At 46.2% G+C, this 24865-nt stretch overlaps 1 protein-coding gene across 8 annotated transcripts in view; it reads left to right on the top strand.

Moving 5' to 3' along the window:
* Mcc (MCC regulator of WNT signaling pathway) overlaps positions 1-24865 on the top strand; it is a 437017-nt gene that overhangs the window by 392514 nt on the left and 19638 nt on the right. For all 8 annotated transcript variants that reach the window (XM_074058872.1, XM_074058874.1, XM_074058871.1 and 5 more), the window contains 5 exons: positions 2669-2772; positions 5400-5583; positions 12852-13086; positions 17142-17348; positions 21564-21664. In XM_074058872.1, coding sequence (XP_073914973.1) covers positions 2669-2772; positions 5400-5583; positions 12852-13086; positions 17142-17348; positions 21564-21664 — 831 coding nt within the window. The remainder of the gene's footprint in view (positions 1-2668; positions 2773-5399; positions 5584-12851; positions 13087-17141; positions 17349-21563; positions 21665-24865) is intronic.

The following is a 24865-nucleotide window of genomic DNA, read 5'->3' as shown; positions in this document are numbered from 1 at the left end:
CCTATCTCAAAAGTAACCAAAGCGAAGAGGGCTTGTGTCATGGCTTAAGTGGTAAAGCGCCTGCCTTGCAAGTGTGAGGCCCTGAGTTCAAGCCTCAGTACCACCAAAACAAAAGAACATCACGAGGGGTTGGAGCAGCTGGTAGTAGTGTGACACACGCTGAAAACCTCTTAGTGCTCCTGTGCAGTTAACAGAGTGAGTGAGGCTACTGAGTACAGGATTTGTAAGCAGATTTGTTTCTGCTAGCATATTTCACCCAAATATTTCATTTGAGCAGTATCACGCAAAATATCAACGTTTCCATTATATAATCATTTATTTCTGGTCCTTCTTTAAAAAAAAAAAAGTTTTGTTTTTTGAGAAAGGTTCTCACTCACTGTGTAGCCCAGGCTCCTGAGACTGTCAGTGTTCCTGCCTCTTCCTCCTGAATGCTGGGATTATAGGCATGCACTACTGCACGGGGCATCTGATCTTTATTCAGATTTATATATATTTTACCTTATTGTAAATCCACTGTGTTCTATTTCTTCAGTTTGTCATTGTGTTTACATGTTGCTTAATAGTCTCCATTTAGTTTGGGTGGTTGTATCTCCTGCATCATTTTATATTTTATTTTATTTATTCATTTCTCTAAAAGACATTTAGACTTTTGCAGTCTTTTGATATTGAAAATAATGCTGATTAGTTTAATACAGATAAGATCTTCATTCTTTCCTTGGGATATGATTTCTGAAGCATGATTAATAGGTCAAAAATAATATTTTCATGACCGTCATATAAAGACCCGTTGGGTTTTCGCTTTTTGTTTTTTTTTTTGCCTAAGAAAGCTAGTTTAAACTGCTAAGGTCCATTCATTAGTAAGGAAGTGGTATGTGAATATACCACTCTTTTTTTTCTGCTGCTGCTTTGACTTTTGAATTTATCTGTTTTTCAATTAATACTTATTATTTAAAACTAGAGCAATTTCTTATGTCTTCACAGGTTTATTTTATTAGTGGCTCTACTTAACCCTAGGTGTCAAGGTCTCAGAGTAGCTTGACTGTATCTCACTTTTAGCATCCTGTACAAACTTCAGTGTGGTTTTAAAAATATTGTTGTTTCTTTAAAAAGCAAAATCAAACAAACATAGTGAGATCAGAGCTGGAGCACGGTTATACTGGTTTACAGTCGCACCAAATCAAGCAGACAAACCTGCACCTCCTCTTAGGACACGCTGTCCTCTGTCATGGTCTGTCTCTGGTCTCAAAAGGCGTCATTCACCAGAGCTCATCCTCCCTGGTGTGTCCCAGCACCTGTAGCCTGGAAAATAGACTGCACTACAAGGAGGGGCTGCCAGCACCCGGCCTTGTGATTGCCCCTTTTCCTCGACTCTGAGGAAAGCGTGAAGTGAGTAAAACGATCAAAATCAGGTGGCCTTGCCACTCACTTTTGGCCACAGCAGGGTCTTACCTGTTGGGCTAGGGAAACTGAGCCAGTATTTGCCTGAGGAGGAAATCTTAACCACTTCAGGCCTCTCATCTGGGACACATGGGTGTCATGCACACAGATCCATGTTGATTGGCCTTGGTTGCCCAGTGGAGGGTGGACAGACAGAAGAGAGCCTGTTTTTTCTTCTCAGAAATCCAGGCTCAGACCCTAGGGTGAGATCTTGTGAGGGCCTAGGTGTTTCGTGAGGTCTAAGATCCTTGTGTGATAACAGAACTGTTCTCTGTGCTGACCAGCACAGTAACCACTAGCATGTGTGACTGAGGACTGTGTGGAGTGTGGCTACTGCAGTGGAGGAAGTGAATTTCTCATTTTATTTAACTTAAAAAATGTTAAATGTAAATGGCTATAGGTAGTTAGTGGCTGGCTACTATGCAGTGTATGTTCAGGTTAAAATCGTCTCCTTAGGGAGAATTATATTAGCTATTGATTGTTGGATGACTAATTATTGTGGCACAATTTTGAGGGTCAGGAATTCAGAATTGGCTTAGTTAGGAGGTTGTAGCCCAGGTCACGCTGGTTCAGAAGCAGGTTCTGAAGGTCACACTGTTAGCCAGGACCCCATCTTCTGAAGCCTTGACTGGAACTGGAGGGTCTGCTTTCAAGAAAGCTTTCCCTGGTGGGAGGTCTCAGTTCTTCCTGGCTGTTGGCTGGAAGCCTTCGTTCCTTACCATAGGGGCCTCTCCATGGCTCCTTGAGTGATGAAGACATGGCAGCTGACCTCCTGGAAGGATGACCCTAGTGGGAAATGGGAGAGTGACCACGATGGAAGTCCCCCTGGTTCTAATAACATATTCTTGGGAGTAGCATACTTTATTATTGCCACTGTACCAACTCTAGTACAGTGTAAAGGAACAGCATAGCAGATGTACATACCAGGGTGTTGGGCTCAGCCATCTTGGAGGCTGACTACCATGGGTGTGTAACATGTCCCTTTTAGCTGGTCATCAAAGGGACAACCAACTTGCCTCACCCACCATTATTGATTCTCTAGTATTTTTCTCAAACCGAGTTTTTATTTGTAAAAGACCATTGTAACAGAGCAAGTCCCTGGCTTTGTCCAGAGAATAGTCTCCAGTGGGTTCTTGGCTTATGTGGATGGTGACACTGAGGCAGATTCTGAGCTGGTGTTGAAGATCTAACTGTCCCTGCCAGAGCTGAGGACACTGTACTTCTATTTCAGCGAGCAGTGCATAGAAGCCTACGAGCTCCTCCTGGCCCTGGCTGAGAGCGAGCAGAGTCTCATCCTGGGGCAGTTCCGGGCAGCTGGTGTGGGCTCCTCTCCTGGTAAGTGTCTGTCCCCTGAGCCTCCCCATCGCTCCTTCCCCATCTCATTTCCCAGCCTCTTGTTCTCTTCCAACCCCTTCCCAGCTGCTGGTGTTGAGTCATCTCCCAGCAACGTGAAATCCGCTTGTCAAGTGTGTTTCTCGTTTTTCCTTTATGACTGAGTGGGTAAATTGTTTATGTTGAATGCAGCAAGAACTGGAGTGGAAACGAATTACAGACAACTTAAAACAAACAAGCCTGTGTAGCAAACACATTCTCCTGGGCTGACAATGGGGTCAGATGGAGGGGAGGCCCCCACTAGTGATTAATGGGATGCACACTCTGATTCAACTTGTCGAGGGTCCCTTTGCTGCCCACAACCATGTCCTGTCTCATTGTCTTGTAGCTTCTATTATCTGTGCTTTTCCCCAAGTGTGTTCTTCTAAGTGTTTTTGAAGCATGGTTCCCCTTACCTTGTCTCCAGGAGTCTTGTGAACCGAGAGGAAGTAGTTTCACATCTGTCCTTCCCAGCTTCACAGAATTGTTTCCCCATGAGCCTGGCCAGTGGTGGAGAGAATGTGTCTGTTGACCCTTCTGTCTCCATGTTCCTTCCCGTCCCCTGACCCCAGGATTCTGACTTGTATCTCAAAATTCTCCATGACCCCCCTCACCACTTCTGCCCTCCAATTCTGAGAAAGTGAAAGGGCCATTTAATTAAAAACAATATGATGATGGTACCCTAGTCTTAGCCATATTTGTCTGGGATGGTGGCTCTGAGAACTGCACTGATATGAGGGGACCACAGTAGAGAAAATGCTGGAGAGGAAAGAGAGCACCCCTCAGTGGGTAGGATGGAGACCTGCACAGGACCTCACCTATGCATTACAGCAACAACTTCTTTGGATAATCAGTGGTACATCATCAAAGCTGAAGTGACCAGGTCAATCCTGAGCCCACACTGGTGAGCAATGTTGGGCAGGCCAGGCACTCCCTTCTGTGATGACCAGGTCGTCAGTTTTGGATTGCCTCACATCTAAGTTTTCCAACAAGGGAGTGGCCTTCATTTGTATGGGTGGCCATCCTCGATAGTTCCCTCTGAGTTTCTTTATTTTGGTTAACAGTATTACCATCCTAAAAGTAGACACTGTGCCAGCATTTCCATTAGAGACCTCATTTTTCAGGGTCTTTTCAGTGAACCATAAAACTTTACTCCTGCTATGAAACAGATCCTAAAATGATCTTGGCCTGCTGTCGGTTTTTTTTTTTTTAATATTTATTAAGAAAACGATCAAGTGAAGGGAAAAAAATAAGTCATCTTCCACTTTGTATGAGAAGGATGTCTTAGCCTGTTTCATCCACCTTTATTAGGTTTCTGCCTACGTGATACAGTTACTTGGTAGGAGCCAAAAGGGTTTAAATAAATCAGCATTTAAAATCTTCAAAAGTCAACAGTGAAATTCTTTGTATTTACCTGATCCTGGATAGCTTATGTATCTATGAGATGAGATTAGCCAGTCTGTGACAGCATGCCTGCTTCATAGAGCAGTCAACTGGTGAGATGTATGTAAAATATCCTTGTGGAAAGATAAAAAGCATGAAAGTTGTCAGAGAAATGACTGGAGGGAAGTCTGGGGAATTGTAGCCTACAGGATGTGCCTCACCGCATTTCCATCCCACTCTCCATGGGGCTGAAGTTTTAGTACCCCTGTCCCCACTAAATCTCTTCCACTGCTGACACCGGTTTTGTCACTCTGCCCACCATGCTATCTAAGTAAGGGCTAGTATATGACATTAACCCACAGCATCAATGACTGTGGTTTTTTGTTGTTTGTTTCTTACTAGTTTCACAAGCATTCATCACCTTCATTCTAAATGTTGAGGCCCCTGGTTTTGAAACTTTGTCCTGGGAACCTGGAGGTATTTCTCAAGTTCTCAGCAGTGGGTTTGAAGGGAAGGAGGCCAAGTATACCCCCAGCCCCGTCTACTTCACCCAGTTCTACATATAGTTCGTAAGGCTTAGCATACAAAGTTTCGAGGTTTTATTTGAAAACATTTGCAGGAGTTTGGATCCTATGTTCACCATTACAGTCTCACACAGAGTACTTTCACTGCCCTAGAAATCCTCCGTGCTTACCTGCTTTTCCCTCTCTTTCCCATTCCCATTCTCCCAAAGTTCTTAAAATGCAAAAGGCACGTGAACCTCTCAGTTCAGGGCTTCACTTTCTAGCTCTCCTGGCTCCTACCACCTCCCGATGCCCTGCCCCCCCACCCAGTCACCTGCCTAAGCCAACAGGGTGAGGGATAGCGTCAGTAAAGAAAATATAGAGAAATCTGAGGTTCTCATATGAGCCACTCATTTGTCTCTTTTGCCTCTAAACACTGTGCTCACGCAGTTGATGTGTGGAGATGTGACAGTTTCCTCAGTTTCTTTTCTCTGCCCTTATTCACAAAGTGTCAGTGCACAGAAGACGGTGCCTGTGTGGGAGGAGAGGTCAGCATGTTAGATCGAGCTGAACACTGACCTTGGAGATCACACTGGCCAACCTTTCATTTGTCTGTGAGGACAACAGGTGATGATGTAAGCTCACTCCTGGGCTTCCCCAAACCAGACCTGTGTTGATTAATCCATGGGCCCCTCTGTGACATAGGAGACCAGTCAGGAGACGAGAACATCACTCAGATGCTCAAGCGAGCCCATGACTGCCGGAAGACTGCAGAGAACGCCGCCAAAGCCCTGCTTATGAAGCTGGATGGCAGCTGCGGGGGAGCCTTCGCTGTGGCTGGCTGCAGTGTGCAGCCCTGGGAGAGCCTATCTTCCAACAGCCACACCAGGTACCGTGCAGCCGCTCCAACCTGGGGTCCTGTGTCCCCCTGTCATCTCCTCTCTGGGCTTGGCATGTGATGACCTAGCTCTTGGGGACTTTGTATGGCTTGGGTAAGGCTTGCAGCCTACAGCCACAGGAATAGAATGGGGAGGTAGAAAGTAATATTCTTAAGCTTGACCCACATGGGAAATTCAGCCCAGAGAGAAAGGATGCTGTGCTCTAGAAAGAGGTAGAGATGGACTTCAAGCCTGTCTTTCCATCTGGTGCTCTTCTTGTACTGTTCTGTTACTTTATAATTCTTGACTTCTAGGAAGCACTTGGAGTAGCTATGGCCCACTGGCTACAAAGGTTCCCTAAGCATCTGAGGCCCAGCCTACCTCATTCTGGTTCCAGACTCTACTCTTCCTTCCTCTAGTGCCCATGTCCTTCATAAGCTCTTCTCAGGCAAGAGCCTCTCCTCTCACCTCCTTTGTCAAGTGATGCCACATTCACAGCACTTGCTTAGTGTGCACTTAACTGTGAACCTGAGGTCAAATTCAGTCTGTGAATCTAGCGAACTAAAGTGGACACTTGAAAAAGATGAGGGGTAGGGCAGTGAATGCCACCTTGCAATGTGTAATTCGCTGAAGTTGTTTAATCCTTTTGGATGGAGGGGTGGGGTACCAGAATGAAGCTTCTTCTGCTTCTTATTTCTTGCCATTCAACCCCTAAAAACATGAAAGCCTTCCCTTCATGTGTCAGTTCTCAAACTAGAAGGTACTTTTATGGAGATTCTTACTGGATTTCCAGATCATGAAAGACAAGAGTGACTTGACCCTGTGCACAGGTAATAAAAACCTTGCCTTAGAGATATATAAGTGACTCACCTGTTAAGAGGAGAATCCAGGACTTTAGCACCCACTGTGTCACTCTCCCACTGCACCATACTCTACCATTACAAAGCCGAGCCTACTTGGAAACCACATATGGTTAGAAGGAATTTCAAAACCCAGAGGAGCAGTCCTGATGTTTTTTTGGCACCTGAAAGCAATTCGATGTTCCCATCTCTTTCCCACTGTCAGGATCCAGCTGTCTGCCTCAGTATATCCTTTTACTTGCCCTGCACCCCATTTCCCAGGAGAGGGACATTCCCAATGACACTCTTGGCCAGATGTCCACAAGCACAAGGGACTTATTTCCTCCTGACTCCTGCAACAATTGTCCTACTCCAGTGAGATCAGATTATATATATTTTTCTTAAAGCCAGATTCTTATGTTTAAATACAGAAAGCAGATGCTTTTCTTAATGACTCTGCCACATATGTATAATCTGTAATTTCTGTGTTCATTTAGATAGTGACACGGTGCTCAGTTGTCAGTAAGACTGTTCCGTTGAATGAGTGAAAGTAAGAATTGGGTTAACAGGAAATGTGTGCTGTTTGGTAGCTTAGGAATTTGTGCTAAAGATCACTAGCTCATACTGCTGCTTCATCTCGAATGATTTTGTCCTTTAAATCTGAGTCAGAGACAACTTTTGAGGCCTTCAGGACAGTTTTCTTACCATGGATTAGAGGCAATCTGCTTTTGCAGATTTGATAGAAACACTACTTTAATGTCTAGGTAAGCCTTGATTTTTGAGATTGTTTTCTTGAGAAATTTATTTTTTGGTACTGTATTTCCACAGGTTGAGATAAAGTCAGAGCACAGAGTCTCTGTACTCAAGAACAACCTCACTAGAGAATGGCGCTTTGGCTAATTTCACATAGGTCTTCCATCAAGTACAGAGGCCTGTAACTCTGATTTGACTCAATTCTCAAAAGTTCACTTTCCCCTTCTGCCCGTATCAAAGCAGCTCGGAGGGAGTACAGAAGAACTGCACACAGGGTCCTCATACGCCACCCCACATTTGTAGAACCTGACACAATTAGACTACCTTATGGAAAACCTGGGTGAAGGATACACACTTCTACCATCAAACCCCTTTCTTGGTTTAATAGACTCAGGAGCGTTGTTGCTAAGCCTTGCTGTTCGGCTTAACCGTAGCCCGATGACCAGCTTATGGGAGCAAAAGAAGGGAATCTCTTTTGCTTTGTGAGTTAGGGCCTTGTGTGGCCCAGTAAATTCCTTTTCCTCCCACTATATGTGGCTGGAATAATAGGGAACTTGTCAGTGTCAACTCACTGTTACCCCAGGCCTTCAGGCCTTTGGAGACATAGCTGGCAGCACAAGCCTAATGGTTTAGCAGAAGGGTAGCTAACCAGCAAGGAGAGTAAAAATGATAGCCAATCCTCAGTCAGCTCTATAGATAGGAGCCCAGGGATGTGCACCGCTTCATCAGAAAGCATAACTGTCTTAACAGACAGAGCAACTGGGCAATGTTGATGGCCTACATAGATTATCAACCCGTTGTGACAAAGAGGGCAATGGACGGGATTGTTGGGAAGTAGAAATAGGAGTCCTCAGTCAAGCCCACTCTTTACACCAAGCATTGTGATTCTGGCTCACTCTGTAGAAGCAGTCACTGACCTAAATCCACAGAAGAAGCCATGCAAGTCCGCTGTCACAGAGACTGGAATCGAGTCTCTTTTGTAACAGCATCAGGCAAGGACCATGCTGAGCCCTGTGTGAAAGGGGACTTCATCCTTGCCAGGAGCCTCCATGTGCCTCCGGTAGCAGGGATGCTGCCTGGACAGCCACTCCCGCTGTGGCATGCTCCCCAAATTGTAAGGGAGGGTGATGGAGTGCCAGAAATGTCCAGCTGTGCCCTCTAGCCTAGTCTGAAGTTAGGAAAAATTACATGGTTCAGAAAGAATGGTTGAGGAAAATCTTATCCTGTCCGTTGAAAGGTTGTGGAGCACTCATCCAATTAGAACAGTCCTTTGCCACCACCAGTAGCTGGCTTCAGAGACCACAAATCCCTGATGACAGGGCTATAATTGTCATCTTTCCTGAAAAACAGAGGTACATTCCCATCCAGGTGTCAGGAGAAGCCACAAAAAGTCCTGGGGATTAGGTTCCAACATCCAGCTGAGACAGTCCTGGATATGACAACATGGCGATTAGCCCTCCTGCTCAAATGTCCTTGTCACTTCCCTTTAGGTCCTGCAAGAGTATGGTAATAAGGTGATAAAGACACGGAATGCTTTTTTTCCCCTATGCATCCTAACTTCTTGAATCCAAAGGAACCATGTTTATTTTAAAAATAACTAAAATCCCAGCATTCCATAATGCAGAGTACACAAAGCAAAAGTTCTCCCCCTTAGGACATGAGAACAGTTTGGGTTATAATTCCACAGATTTTGCTGCATTTTTTTTCATAGTTGAGATCTTGAGTTGCAAAATTCAGAAATATGCTGAAATAGCTTAATCAAAGAGTGGTCTTAGTAGAACGATACCAGGTCTTGTACCCATGAGCTGCCCAAGCAGCAGAAGAACCCACAGGTGAGCACAGCCACCAAGACTCCACATCTAGCCTGTGTGGCCCCTGCATGTGGCTGACATCCTCCCCCTGCTGCAGGCAGCCCTCCCCAGGTGACAAAGAACCAGCATGCCACCTACATTTATATAGGAGGTTGACTGGTTTCACTGGTGCCAAGTAAGAAAAACCTAGGTGGGCATGGCTGCGTGGGGCCACAGCAGTTCCCATGGGAGCCATGTGGATAGAGAAGGAAAGGGTATGTCGTGCAGAAGAACCTGGAGAGGTGGGGACCCAGCAGATCAATTAAAACATGGCGGCATCACACACACACACACACACACACACACACACACACACACACACACTGTATATAAAAACATGACCACATCTAACTTTTTAACTTCACAATGTCCAATTATGTGAACTCTCTTAAAACATGCTTTTCCCTTAGCATTATATTCTCAGACATTTCCCCCAAACATGTCATTCTTTTACATAGTTCCATAGTTTTCTTTTGGATCACGATGCTGTCCTTGTATTTAAACATTTCCTCTCATTGGACATCTGCGCCGTTTTCCACCAGTTTGACGTTGCTGTTCCTGCGGTGCAGTTTGTGGGACCAGTTCTAAGTTGAATCTGCTGGCTCAAAAACCATCAGTTTCTAAGGTCAAATGGTCTCCCCTACTGCCCCCCCTCCCCATAACCAGTTATTTTTCCTCCAGCCTGTCTGGATGGGCCTCTCTGTCCACAGCCTTGCCCTCACTGGGTCATACAGTCCCTGTTTTTGTCAGTTTGGCTGTCTGTAGCTATTGAGCCTAGATGCTATCTATCTCATTTTGTTATCAGTGATCAAGTCAGGGATGGCTATTTGTTCAGAGATGCCTGGTTTCCAACACTGTTATGACAGCAACTGTAAAAATGGCTGCATGTGTAGGATTTATTTCTTATTTCAACTTCCATTATCAGCTGAGTCCTCAAGAGTTTCCTGGACCCAGGCAGTTTTTGAGGACTTTATTTATCTGACTGCAGGTTTTCTGACAGCCATATTTTGTGAGACAAAATATTTAACCTCAATTTTTTTTTCTAGAGAATTGTAGTAATCATTCAAGAGCATACACGTATGAGAGGTTTGGAGTTTACATATAGTGTTTTTAGTCCTTTGCTGTAAAGTCCTTCATTGTCAAAGAGGGATGGTGGGGTGGGGGGAGGGGAATGACTTCAGTACAACATTAAAAGATAAAGGCAGTTGACTAAGCCCAACTTCTGCTTGGAGGAACTCCCACCTGGGAGTGACTTAAATGCCATGTCACCCTCTCTTCCCAATTTCACATACTCAGCCAAACAGTTGTCCTGACCCATGGCACTTCTCTTGTGAAAATGAACAGCCCCTTAATGGAAATCCTGTCTCAATTAGGGCCAGGGAAGATGCTATAGAACCTTCTGGGAAACTCCATTAGTGATTTTAGGGGCAAAAGAAAGGAAGTGTCCTCTAGCTTTCTGACACAGCAAGCTGAGGAAGCTGAAGGAAGATGAATTTTTTCCTCTAATGAGCAGGATGGGATCTTGAGGACAGAGACGGAACCCAGTGCAGAGGGACAGAAGAGATGAGAGTCCATCAATAGCATGTTCCACAGTGCTCAGGGTGGACAGAGGGCAGCTATGAGTGTCCACCTGGCTATGTGTGACAGGATGCACATCACCAAAGAAGCCACTCATCCTATCAAGCTCCTCACAAAACTAGAGTAAAACCAAACATGTGTGGCACTCCTCCTCCATCCTACTCACACAACACCCCCCTCCAGCCCCGCAGGAGAGGAGGAATCCGTGGCTGCAGAAAGTGATTTACTGCCCCTGACAGCTGAGCTTATCCTGCGCTCCGAGCTGGGAGAGGGAATGGATGACTTGGCAGCTGACAGCAGCCCTCGGGAGGCCAGAGGAAAGGCCAGTGGCTTCTCTTCCTCTTACCATAGTCATAATCATACTCCACCATGCGACATGTAGGGCACGAGGCAGAATTGTAATTAACCTCGCCTGATCAGGTCCCCGCCGGTGTCCTGGAAGGGAGAGAGGGAGGCTGGCGGAATCTTGGACTGTGAGGCTTGTGTTGAAGTTCACCTTCACGCTGCTGAAGATCAGAGTACACTTCTGATCTTAACACAGGGTAGGATCCATGGACTAAGATTTTTCTGCTCTTCTTTCCTTCATTTTTGAAAACTATGGTTAAAGCAAAGGAGGTGATGCAAAAGCCTTCCTTCCTGGCCAGGGATCCTCTCCAGGCCAGGGGGGGACAATGCCTGTCACTCCCAGCCCACTCCCGTTCTCTCAGACTATTCAGGCACTAGCTGCTTTTTTTCTCCTCAGATGGAGGTTTTCTGGGTGTCAGCAGTGATTGACTCCTGGGGGAACACTGAGACTGGTGGAGGGTGTTGGGTGGCTGTGGGCGCAGCTGTCAGGAAAGTGGCCTTCCCGAACCTGCTCACTCGCTAGAGCAACTGCCATGTGGCCACACCTACTGGTCTACTGCTTCAGAACCATCTTGTTGTTCCTACTACCAGGGAGGTGGGAGCTCTTAGTGTTCTTCTTTATTGCATCAGAAAGATGGAAATTCACTCTGAAGTGCCCGAGAGAATATCCAGGTCTGACTGACTTCAGAGTCCCACTTGCAATCACTGGAGTCCACCAGAATCACCCTGTAGCATAGTGGTTCTACCTAGAAAATCTGACAGTGTGCAGTTACCTCACAGGCTATTTGGCAAAGGACCACTAGTCTTGTGGGTTAGGCATGGTTCTCAAACCTGAGCATGCATCAGAATCTGAATCAAAGCACAGACTGCTGGCCCCACTCCCAGAGTTGTTCTCTGTGGGTGGGAGGGGGTGGGAGCATGGTATCCCAACAAGCACCAGGCAGTGCTCATGGGGCTGGTCAGGGACCTGTCTGAGAACTAGTGGTCCTGCTAAATGGAAAAATCTGGCAAAATATTATAATTTCAGTTCCAGCAGAATAGCTAGAGAATTCTGTATTTGAATTTTGCAATTTCTATTTTAAATGAAAATCAAGAAAGGGCACCTCAAGTATAAATGGTACATTTCCAAAAATAGCAATCTGGGGATTACAATGGAAGGGGTAAATATCTACCTAAGGTACATTGTAGCACATATGTAAAAACCACAATGTATCCCCTGCACAACTATTATATGCTAATAAAAAATTAAATTAAAAAATATGAATCTGAAGAAACTATGACAAAATGCCATATGAGTAGACATACTTGGGCGTTGGTTATTCTCTGTGTTTCCATGCATTTGAGGTTTAAAAAAGTATTTTTAATAAAAGGCGAGGCTAGAGTTGTGCATTAAACTCATGCCTGAGTCACAGATTATGGGAAAGTATGTCATTCTTTAGACCAACAACAACTGACAAGAGAAGCCCTGCTGTCCCCAGCCCTCGATGTCAAACATGGTGCACCTGGGAGGACATCTCCACACCTTCCCCTGTGGGATGTCTTGCGAACAATATCACCATTTGAGTTTGCTTTAATTTCGTTGCTCACTTACCTGGGCAACAGGACACCTGTCCCTCCATCAGTGATGACAGTCTGTGGAGGTGAGCTCCTGAGTGCTTCCTGAAGGGTTTGGTACACAAACAGGCTTATCACAAAGCTGAGTGCAGGCAAGGATTTCCTTCCATGCTGAGGGAGGCCTGACTTGAACAGCCTTGAATCCTACTTTGTCCTTGGTCCCCTAGGAGTTGTTGTTTTTGCTTTTGTTTTGTTTTGGTTTAGACTTTGTGACTGCCATATTAGTGGTGGGGTAAAGGGGTGAGAAGGAAAGATCTGTCAACAATGACTTAGAGACGTGGTTTTTCTCTTTCCTGCCAGCACAACCAGCTCCACAGCCAGCAGCTGCGACACAGAGTTCACAAAAGAAGATGAGCAAAGGCTGAAGGATTATATCCAGCAGCTCAAGAATGACAGGGCTGCAGTGAAGCTGACCATGTTAGAACTGGAGAGCATTCATATAGACCCGCTCAGCTATGATGTCAAGCCGAGGGGAGACAGCCAGAGACTGGACCTGGAGAACGCCGTGCTGATGCAGGAGCTGATGGCCATGAAGGTACAGGTCTGGAGAGCACGGGCAGCACATGAGACGTCAACCCTATCCTATCAGTGTTCAGTTGCATCTGTGGGAGGAGGTCCTCACTTTGTGGACAAGGATGGATTTCAGTTTGGGGAGTGTTAAGGGTGGATATTCCTGGAGAGGGAGTTGACCTCTCAAGGCTGCTGTGGGCGCCCCCAGGTCTAGAACACTTACACCTCCCAAGAGAAGCCAGGTGAGACTCTGCAGGGTAGAATGAGCTTCTGTCCATCTCAAGAATGCTGGAAAGCACTACTTGGTTTGCTGGTACTGACGTTCGCTGGAGGTAAGGAGACACCAAAGTGAGGCCAGCAGCAGAAATTGGTAGAGAGCCTGGTTTCCTGACACCCAGTGCCTTGGGAGTGGTGTGGAGCCTTCTCAGGGCTCTTTGTGATCTCTGCTGAGGGACCTAGTGCCCTCCAATGAAGGCTGGCAGAACTGTCAGGCCACTGTCCCTGAGAACATGAGTTGCTCACCTGCGGGTTGCATTCTCTGCTGGCATGTCTTGAGCAGGGCATGCCTTCTTGAAAAGCTGGTACCCCTCACTGGCAAACAGTTACACTGCCTTCCTCCTCCCACTGCAGCCTGCATCTCTGTAGAGAGGGGGACTGCTGGAGAGAGGGGACTAGGAGTCTTGCTTCCAGACCTGATTCCAAACTCCACTGTCCTATAGACAGAGGCCTGAGATGAACAGCCTTGGGGTCTGCTGTGTCCATGCCTCAGGAATTAAGGCATGAGAGGGGCATTCCCCAGGGGCAAAAGCTGGAGCTCAGTCAGTTTAGGAACCAGAGGCAGAGTGGGTCATGGCAATGCTGAGGTAATAGCTCATAATATATCTCCAGCATTGGGGTCAGTACTGTTCCCAGGAAGAAGAGATCCCCACCTCTGGTCACACTGCTTCTGGACAGGGAATAGGGGCTGGCAGCAGCAGTCATCCCAACACATTGGGATGATTAGCCTAGCGCATCCCTGGGGTTTGAGTCTTGGTGGAGCATGGGAAGGCTCGGGGCAGTAGGAGCAGATGCAGGAATCCAGGACCCTCTCTCCTTGCTCTCCCACTTCATGTTCAGACTTGCATGTCTCCATCTATCCAACTTAGCTGCGTCCCCTTCCCTAGAGAGTCCTCCTGTTATCTAGCTGAGTTCTCTCACTGCCTATAAGCCAGGCTTTGGGTCCATAAGCCCAGTGACCTTGTCCTCGGTTGGGAACCCCTTTGACCTTGCACTCTGTGGCATGAGCCATGAGGTCGCCCTTCCGTTAGTTGTTCCAAACATGTTTTGTTTGGAGAGAGACTAAGGATTTCCTTTTTATATCTGCTCAATATGTAGTGGAACAAATTCATTGTTACTCTAGCCAGAAAAAAGCATTTTTTTGTGGAATGAAAGCTCTGATATTTCTTTTGCCACTTGAAAATAACTTATGTACTCATCTTACAAATTTTCTGAAGGAGTAAAGGTTATGAAAAGCTGGGAGGAAGAGAACTACATGTATGTAATCTGGACCTGGGGATCTAGGGTAGCCATTGCCCTCATTCTGACTTGGTTCTCCTCCTGTGAACTTCTGGAAGGCTAAACATCAACCCCGTCTCCTTTTTTCCCTTTCCCTAGTGTGCTCACCAAGGTGCCCTCATCTGTACAAATATGTTATCCAGTAGATACTGTTGGATTTCACCATTTTGTTCTAGGAGGTAATGGCTGAGAAACTCAAGTTTTAGGGCTTTTGACTTCTGGTACATGATCTTGGTGAATACTTTTATATCTCGAGCTTGTCTGCTTGGATCCCTTGCAGTCCACTCTTCTTGATAGAATGGTCTATCCTTTCATTTGGGATTCCTGTTCCTGATACTGAATTGTTGATCCCAAGATCGTGCCCTGGCAAGTGGATGACTGAAGACATCAGACCAAGAGTAAAGCAAGCACAAAGTTTATTGAAAGGATAGCAAAGCACACAGATAAGTAGGACTTAGTGAAAGAGCTAAGCCAAACAATGGCTTAAGTCTAGTAGATGATATAGGGCACCAACTGGCTTAGGTTAAACTATTCTACCTTGAAACTATATTTGTGATTGGCTGGCACTGAGCCAGTTCTTGTTAAACTTGGCCACCTGTCCATCCCTCTCCTTATCAAACAGAACATTCCAAAAAGGTCTGGTCAGCTCATCTTGGCCTTGAAAGTTTGCCCAACTCGTCCTGGCCTTGGGGTCCACTACCCACATTGTGCAGCTACATTGTGTATTTTGGGGAGGGGCTTGTTACTTCTCTGAGAAGCCTGTTGTTTCCCACACCTCTTTTACATGTCTGCTTCTAAAGCATCTCTCTCATCCAAAATGGAGTCACTTTTGTCACTGCTCTCCTTACATTCCTTTATCCCTTTTATGGAAATATTTGCTTCCCAGTTTTTCACATTGTTACTTTAATGCTATAAATGCTGACTTACTTCTGCATCTGCTGGTTCCCCCTCAGCACCACTCTTGCCATCTCTGTTGGGTGAACATGCACACAGGCTCGTCTTCAATGGAGTTGCATCTCCATGTTCTGGGAGTCCTGTGTTTAGATGTCTTGAGACCTATGCATTTCAGAGTACTACTACTAGTTTTTGTATATTCTTAGCTTGGGCTTCTTACTTACACGTACACATGACATAATGTTGAGGTTTTGTTCTTCAAGAGGGCTTTTTCTTTCTTTTCTCACCCATTCCCTGAGAGATGGCAGGCTTCCTTGCCATGTCTCCAGAAAGACAGTTTTCTAGTCTCTTACTCTTGGCAGTACTTTGAGAGCCCCCGCTATTGTAAGGGTCATACTTAGTCTGGCCACAGCCTGTCCTTGCATGGATGAGGATAAGATCCTTTATAGCACGGCTTTCAGACTGGTCTACTGCCTCTGTCCACCTTGCCAGCCCCTCTGTGGAAGTCTGTCCTCTGGGACATTTACCATGTCTTCTCTCAAGCTTGCATTTGTGTTCATTCTGGAAGTAGCTGGCCACATTAGCTGAGGATGCATAGTGGCCAGATCCTAGAAAATCCACCTTCTGGTGGCAAAAGTTGAGAGAGAAGGCTCCTGGGTTTGGAAACCTCTTTCATTTTGGTTTTTGTGTCTGATCTTCAGGGAAAACAAGGTTTGAGCTGTTCTTCTGAGTGGTCCCTGAGCACAGTGACTAGTGACTTCTGGACAAGCCTCAAAGCAACAAGACAGGTCTTGGTGGTGCCCTGCAACTTTGGGAAGTTAAACAAGTGACTTCTTGTGAGGGCTGTGTGTTCAACAAAGACTGCTACGTGTCACTGTTTTCTAGCTCCTGGTCTCAGGACATCATGAATCCATTTTAGATTTACTTCTTATTCCCCACAGAAAACAACTATTTGAGTTCTTTTAGCAACTTTCAGAAGTTGCCTTGCTGGAGTGTAGCTCAGAGGTCCATCACATGCCCTGGGTTCAGTCCCTAGCACACACGCGCGCGCACACATACACACATACACACACATACGTTGTCTGATGAAGGTTCTTCTGTTGATTTCACCTGGGCCCTCCCTTGGAAGTAGACAAGAGCTGGAGGATGCTATTTTGGTGGGCATTTCCCATCAGCCTAGCTCAGGTGCAAAGCCCCAAGGGTGACATCATATATGTAGCTTGTGCTATAGAACCTGCAATGGGAAATGGAAGGGACTCAGTGAGACCCAGCCCTCCTTGCTTGGATGCTCACACAGGGTTTCCAGCAAGGCAGGTGTGCCCATTGGGGTTCCATGAACCATTAGAAAGGTTTTTCTTATACTGAAACAAAATCTGCTCACCTATAACTTGAAGCCACATATCTATCTCAGTTTGAGTCCCTAAAGTGATAAATAAAGCACACAGCTTTGTCTACATGTCAGTCCTTTAGATGTGTGGGGACAGCTGTCCTGTCTCCTCCTAAATCATCTTATACCCAGCGTCAGAGTGATTCCTCTACCATGGGCCCCTGGGTTGTAGCCCAGGTATCCCTTCATACATACCTGGTGTAGCCCCTCACAGGCACTCAGGCTCTGTGCTCTTTGCTCTATAGGAGGAGATGGCAGAGCTGAAGGCACAGCTATACCTACTGGAGAAAGAGAAAAAGGCTCTGGAGCTGAAGCTGAGTACGCGGGAGGCGCAGGAGCAGGCCTACCTGGTACACATCGAGCACCTCAAGTCTGAGGTGGAGGAGCAGAAGGAGCAGCGCATGCGGTCCCTCAGCTCCACCAGCAGCAGCAGCAAAGAAAAGCCCAGCAAGGTAAGGCTGGCATGACTCAAGCCATACTCCTATCCAGTCACCAAAGACCACACTTCATCCCCTGTTGCCTCAGTTTCCTTGGTTGCATAGGAACCGCAGGCCACTCCTAAGTATCTAAGAAGATGCCATTTTGAGTGTAAAGAAACTAAATCTACCCAGTGTGCTTATAATTCCAGGAATTAGAAAGATTGTGGTTTGAGGTCAGCCTGGGCAAAAAGTTCATGAGGCACCATCTCAACCAATAAAAACTGGGTGCAGTGGCGCATACCTGCCATTCCAGCTACATGGGAAGGGTAAAGAGGATGGTGGTCCAGGATGGCCCAAGCATAAGCTCCAGATCCTGTCTCGGGGTTACTTAACAAAGCAAAAAAGGCTGGGGCATGCCTCAAGTAGTAGAGTGCCTGCATGGCAAGGGCAAGGCCCTGAGATCAAACATGAGTGCTGCCAAGAAAAAAGACAAACGACACAACAAATCCAAGGGCTGGGACACATGGCTCTAGTGGTGGAATGCTTGCCTGGCAAGCATGAGGACTTGGGTTCAGTCTCCAGTACTGCAAAACAAACAACCCAGAAACCAGATCTACATTTTCAAACCACATTTCAGTTTCTATAATAGCTGGAACATTTTCATACATTGATGTCTAACCAGAGTGGTCTGCACTGTTACCCAACAGGCTGATCGTGGTCTCATCTCTGCCTTCAAATCCCTTTCTACAACAGCAGTCCTCTGTTGAGTTGCTGATGTTTCACTGAGTTATCTCCTAGTCTCACATTTATGAGGAAGGGATGTCTCTCTCCATTCACATGAGAAAAATGGGCTTCAAAGTAGTGAGTAGGCTGCTGTAAAAACAGCAGCATTGGGCTGTCACCCACACTTGGTCAACAGACCCACTTCCTGCTGTCTGCCCTGCTCTGGGATGCCTGTGGGCGTTTCAGCCATCAGTGAGGGGCAAGCAGGATGCAGGAAAGAGGAAGGACAAGCCTTGGATTGCAGAGCTTGGCTCAGCACAGAGTGGGCTTCTGGCGATAGAATTTTACAAACCCTCACTCCCACCAGCCCCCAGGTCTTTTTTTTTTTTTTAAAGAATCCAAGCTCATTTTATCATTTTATGTCTCTTTTCTAAATACTGCATTGGAAGAAGAAAAAAAGTTCTTGATCCTAAAGAATTACATCCCTAGTCTTGGGGTATCATATTTTCTGTTTCTGAAATGCCAGCTTCTCCTGACTCCTGTGCCCTGTCCATTTCAGACCCAGAACTTAAGGACATATGCTGACTTGCTGGTCTCATAAGCAGCGACTCACAGCACTGGAGACTGCAGGGCTGTCTCCAGCAGAGTTATTCACCTTGGAAGGAAGGAGCTTGCTGATGCCTTGTGGAACTGTCATTCCCTAAATAGCTAGGAACTCTGAAGCTGGTGTCACAAATAGCCACCGCTACAACTTTCCCCACCTCCCACCTGCAGAGGAGCCCAGGAAGTACCCAGCTGTGGTCCCCAGCTACTCTAAGGCCCTTGTTCCTTTACCTTCATCCATTCAGTTCAGAACTGTGATTTGGCACTCACAAACCCAGGGCCAAGGTTTGCTGCTAGAGTCAGCTCTGGTAGATAGATGAGGACTGTCCTGCAGGCGTTTACATCCTTCCTAGGAGACCGATGGCCAGACATGGTCACAGCACAGTGACAGAATGTCCCACATGCACAACTCATGGTGCCATGGGAGGCCAGGGGCTGGACACAGAATCTGGATTTGGAGATTCAGGACAGGTTTTCTGGAAGAAGTGGAGAGTGGGAGCTAGTCTGCTGCCAGGGCCTGGGGGGGAGAGGAAGGCCTACACTAGGCCATGCAAAGACCCAAAGGGAAAAAGGATCTGTGAGCTGGCTGGAGGTGGCTGCCAGCCAGGTTGGACGGTGAGGAATTAGAAAAGGGTTTTCAGCAAGGGGTGGTATGATAGTTTGGACTTTGGAAAAGTCACTATGGCAAGCACACAGTGCTGGGGGCATCACACCTGCGGTAGAGTAGGCAGCATCCAGAATGGTACTGTATGTGGTTGTATCTCAGACGGTATTTTCTCTCCCTACAAATATTTTCAGGGTCTTTTCATAGCTTTAGAGTTCGTTAGTAGTCAATTTGGGTCTGAGCCTGAGAGACTGCGCATGAGCATCTGTGTGTGTTTTTAGGGTGTGGTAGACACAGACTTACCAGGTTCTTGCCAGAGGTCCATGAACTGAGCTTTCTCTCCTAGGTCTTGGTATTTATTTTGACTGGGGAAGCACTGTATTTTGTGGAATGGCTTCAAAGTACAGAAACTTCTCTGATGGAAAAGGCCAGATGATTTTTTTTTTAAACATTATCGTAAGAAGCTTTATAAAAGATATCCATGCTGTTCAGGTTAGGAAATTAAATTCGAATAAGCTGATTAGCCTGTATTTCAAATATTGGATCCATTTACTGTTTGAATCAACTATCCCACCTAGGTTATTCATTGGTCTTATTTGTTGGAGATGAGGCAGGCAATTTGGAGTAGAGGTTAACAACCTTTTCTAGAGAAAAGATAGGAAATATTTCAGGGTTCATAGTCAGTGCCAACTCTGCTGTAGCTACTCTTCTCCTGTTTTTCCTGTGAGGTGTGGAGCAGAGGTAATAGGGAAATCAGCGGATGTTACATGTAGACATGAACTGAAAATATCCTTATGCAACTTGGCTAGGATTTGGGACCCTGCCTTCCAATAACAGTTTATTGATGAGCACTGAAATTTGAATTTTAGGGCATTTGTATCTGCTGCAAAATATTCCTTTGACTTTTCTTCCTGTTTTGAAAATAGAACAGCCATTCTTAGCCTGTGGGCTGCATATAAACAGGCAGGGGGCCATGTTTGGGTCTACAACACCCACTCCTGTTCTATCAGGTGGGTGTTTCTGGTTATTTTTAAAACTTCCCTGTAGCCAACACAGCTGGGTCACAAATGCCATCCGAGTTGCAGTAGGATTTTTGTAGGTGTTGTCTGTCTGTAGCACACCTGACCACATATGTCCACCAAGAGGCACCATGAGTGAGACAAGATGGTCCCTGTCTTTAAGGAATCTTATGAAACATTAACTTCATACAAGTGGACACAGGAAAAGTGAGGGTCTTGCAGAATCTGGACAGCTTCCATGGGCCGCTGCAAGTGGGTCTCTGAGGACAGCTGACTGGAGAGATGGGAGAGGAGGTGGCCCAGGCAGATGGCATGGGAGAGAGAAGGGTGAGCAGGTGTTGGCCATGCTGCTCTCAAGGAGCCCATGGGTTAGGGGCATTTCCTTATGAAAATAGGCTGAGGACAAAATGTGCCTCCTGCTATCTAGACTTCTGGATGAGTTCCTTCCATCATGATACACTTTTCTGTTTGCATTCCATCTCCTGCAACAGAACACAGATTTTTATTTTCAGGCCTGGAGCGCAGTAGATCCTCAGTACGAAAGTCAGTTGAGCATAGCCTCACTGCAGTATAGCTGCTGCCCTGTGCATCTGCACAGAAAGCCAGGCACTTGCAGGCACAGCTGCTGCTTATGAAGAGTGTCTTAACTCTGTGTGGGATCCAGGAGTCCCTGGCTTCTCTGTCAGACGGGAGGGTTTGCGTTAGATGGTGTCCGGGTCCCAGTCTGATATGACTGTCTGGGGAGGGGCGCACTTCTCTCCTCTCCTGAGTTTTCCCAATGATTACGCGGAACCCAGCAGAGCTCCTAAATTTAGGGAAGGCTGCCCTTCTCTTAAGGAGAAGTGGGACCTTTGTGTCTATTTCCTACTCAAGAAACTCACCTGAAGCCAACCAGCCTGGGTTTGGTGCCTGGATCTGCCAGTTCTGAGCTGGTGACTGAGCAGTATAACCTCTCTGTGCCTTCATTTCCTTCTTGGTAAATGAGGAAGAGACAATACCTACCTTGGAGGGTCCTGATGACTGGCTGATGTCAGTACGGGGCTTAGACCAGTACTGGTTCTGTGAATGCTTAGAACACTCACGTCATCATCCACCGAGCGGCCCACTGAGGTAACCACAGATCTTGGGAGGCAGATGGGACTCTGGTTGGCTGCCAGGCTTTTTCCTCACCTGATGTGAGGGTGCCATGCATAACAACCCTTGCTCCATCACTGTGAGGTTCACCCAACATTCTCTGCAGTGTCCAGGCGCCGTCTAGCCAGGCTTTGCACCTGATGACAATTTGTTTGCCACCCCCAGGAGTGTGCCGATGCCGCCTCTCCAGCCCTGTCACTGGCTGAACTAAGAACAACGTGCAGCGAGAGTGAGCTGGCTGCAGAGTTCACCAATGCCATCCGCCGGTAAGCACCCTTCTATCCCAGGCCTCCTGCCACGTTTTCTTGGCTGCTCACATCAGCTCTTTGGGGATCACACAGCCTGCTGGGAAGGAAAAGATGCTGAGATGTTCTAAATTGGCCATGCCTTGGAGGCCGAAAACGGACAAGCCCTGTTTATGCCAGGCCTTTCAAAAGGGGAGTGTTGGGGGTGGGCAGTCATGCCATCTGCAGATAAGAAAATGTCTCTTCCTTTCCTGTTGTGCTACATTATTGCACTGGCTAGAAGTCTCAGGAAGCTGTAATGGTGACCATAAGAATGGGCACTCTCTCAATGCCACCTTTAGTGGGACTGCTTTCCTTTAGCATGGGTGGCCCCTTCCAGTGGGAGGCCTCTTATTTTTATTCTAGTTTGGGAAATTTTCCTGTTAGTTGGTTGTTTCCTCTTCTACAATCTGACCTGTCTTTTTGTAAAGAGAAACAGGTGCTAGAGCTTTCTTCCTTGTCCTCTTTGGTAACACTAGGATTTGATCTCAGGGCTTCACTCTCGCCTACTCCTTGAGCCACACCTCCAGCCCTTATCTGTCCTTTTGCTCTGGCTTCCAGAGCAGCTCTGTCCAATGAAGAAGTAATTTGAAGCAAATATGTAATTTAAAATTTTCTAGCAGCCACATTCACAAAAATAAAAAGAAACAGGTGAAATTCACTTAAAGAACCTATTTTGTTTAACCCAATGCACTCCAAATGTCATTTCAGCCTGTTTTCTACGTTACACGTACATCGGAGTACAGGGCCGCCAGCAGCACGTGGCTTTACTGGCTGTCCTGTTACTTGCAGTTCTTTTTCTTTAGATAGACGGATAGTTTCTTTTTTTAAATTGACATAGTAATTGTACAGATCTATGGGGTACTGTCGCATTTCCTAGACAGATTCTTCAGTTTGGTTTTCTAGCTCACTTTTTTTTTTTTCTTTGCAACCATTGAGGTCTTTGGACTACATTATGTTGCTTTTTTGGCAAGACTGGGGTTTGAACTCAGGGCGTCGTGCTTGCAAAGCAGGTGTACTCTACGGCTTGAGCCTCGGCTCCTGTCTATTTTACTCTGATTAATTTTGGAGATTTTGGGTCTTATGAACTACTTGCCCTGCTGGCCTCAAACCGTGATCCTTTTGATCTCAGCCTCCCTAGTAGCTAGGATTATAGGCATGAGCCACCATTGCCTGGCGTATATGTCACATTTTTATTTCCATGATGACATGGTATACTGGTATCTCTTTTCATATATTTGTCTTCTGGGATTTCAGTCCATCCTGACTGATAACCCCTACCAAGTCACACATGTGACCTGAGCATCTGGTCTCCTCCAATTCTGACAATCAGCACCTCTGAATACCCACCTTTCTCTGGCAGCAGCTTTTTCTGTGTGCATGTGCGCTGTGGTTTCCTCTTTCAGGAAGAATAAAACTCTGCCTTTCATTTTTCATGGTTGCTCATGCTTTCTGGTGTACAAAAGAATGTGCCGGGCTTTTTAAGAACCTCACAAGTTTTATGAAATACCTTTCCCATCGTTTCAGGGGCTAGGGGTGGCAGGGAGGACTACAGTGTCCTCTGTCAGCTAACATGGCCCCACCGGAGCTGTTTATTTTACAGCATGGGCTCCCAGCAGATGCTGGTGAAGGCCACCTTGTGGGAGATTTCACTACTTCGTGCTTTACTCACCAGCACTTTTTGTCTTTCCTTCCAAGTGGTAATGGCTCTGTTTTTATGTTGCCAGAATCTCAGTGGTTACATTGTAATTGCTCTGTTTGGGGCAGGGAAAAGAGAGAGAAGCAGAGAAAAATGCCCAGAACAAATCTGAATGGCTTAACCATGCCACAGACTTCAGACAAAAATCCACCCTCTTCCAATAGGGAGCTATTCAGATACGGTGTCTGTAAACCGAGACCCTAAATTTTTCCAGTTCCCCAAGCTCTAGAGGCCTTTGTGGGCACCCATGGGATGCAGGTTTATGCTGACTAAACATAAAGAAATTTCACTTATTCTCTCAGCCACGATGGATTTCCAATAACCAGCCCTAAGTCGGTTAGCATGGATTTCTAATCAAAACCCAGATACATGGAGCCAAGAAGGAACCAGCAGGGCTAGAGGAAAAAGGAAAATAACATAATTATCCTGCAAATAGAGCTTAGAAACTAGAGTAACCATTTCACCAGGGTATATAATACAAACGCCTGAGGGCTAAGGTTTAGAAATGTTTTATCTTTAAAACTCAAGTGGAAACTAACAAACCCCTCAGTGCCTGGCTAGTGGCTGAGGTTAATTGAGGGAATCTTACCAAGATTTTTTAAGCACTTCTTGTTGAGGAAAGGATAGCTCCAGACACCAAAGCTGTGGGCCAGGAGTCCACACTGGGAAGAGCAGATGGAGATGAGAAGAGGGAAGAAGCTAAGCAGTGGGTCCTCAAGGAGAGCCAGCCATCCCAAAGAAGGTACCGTATGACAGACACATCAGCGCTAGGCCCAGGTCATTACCCTGTGCCAAGCCAGGCACCCCTCCCATAGCTGGGATGGGCCCTTATCAGCCAGGGCTGGCCCTGTTAATGTATCTTCTAATTTTCCTTCTCTTGTTTTTTTTGGCTGGGACTCATGCATGCTTGGCAAGTACTCTACCACTTGAGCCATACCTAGCCTTTTTTGTTTTTATTTTGTTTTTTAGATGGGATCTTGCTACCTTTGCTTGAACTGAGCTTGAATTCATGATCATCCTGTCTCTGCCTCCTGAGAATCTGAGATTATAGTAGTGTACCACACCTGGCTCTTTTTCTTTCTTTTTGAACAAAAACAGGACTCAGTGATATCCCACATTTACTGTGTAACTCCCATCTGGTCTGTCATTCCCTCCACTTCTATGATCATACATTGCAGTTAATTGGCTATGGTATGACTATAAAACCCCATCTGGATGCCCAGGTTTCCAGTTTTACACACGAGGTGTTTTCTTTTCAAGATGTCTTGCTTTTCCTCTTGTTACTTGGTACAAACATTTTTCTATCCCTCTCAAATCCCTTTACTAGTATCCCACAAGTGCTGGGGATCTTAGGACTGAATGATCTTTCCACAAAAGAAATGAGCTAGAAAACAACAGCTATCTAGGGGATTTCACAGATGACTTCTCTGTACTTTGGGGAGGGGAGGGGGTGGTCTATGAAGCCTGGCCTCAGGACCCAGGCA

This window comes from Castor canadensis, chromosome 16 (genome assembly GCF_047511655.1).
Source record: "Castor canadensis chromosome 16, mCasCan1.hap1v2, whole genome shotgun sequence".
NCBI classification, from domain to species: Eukaryota; Metazoa; Chordata; class Mammalia; order Rodentia; family Castoridae; genus Castor; species Castor canadensis.
This window is presented reverse-complemented; position numbering and strand designations above follow the sequence as displayed.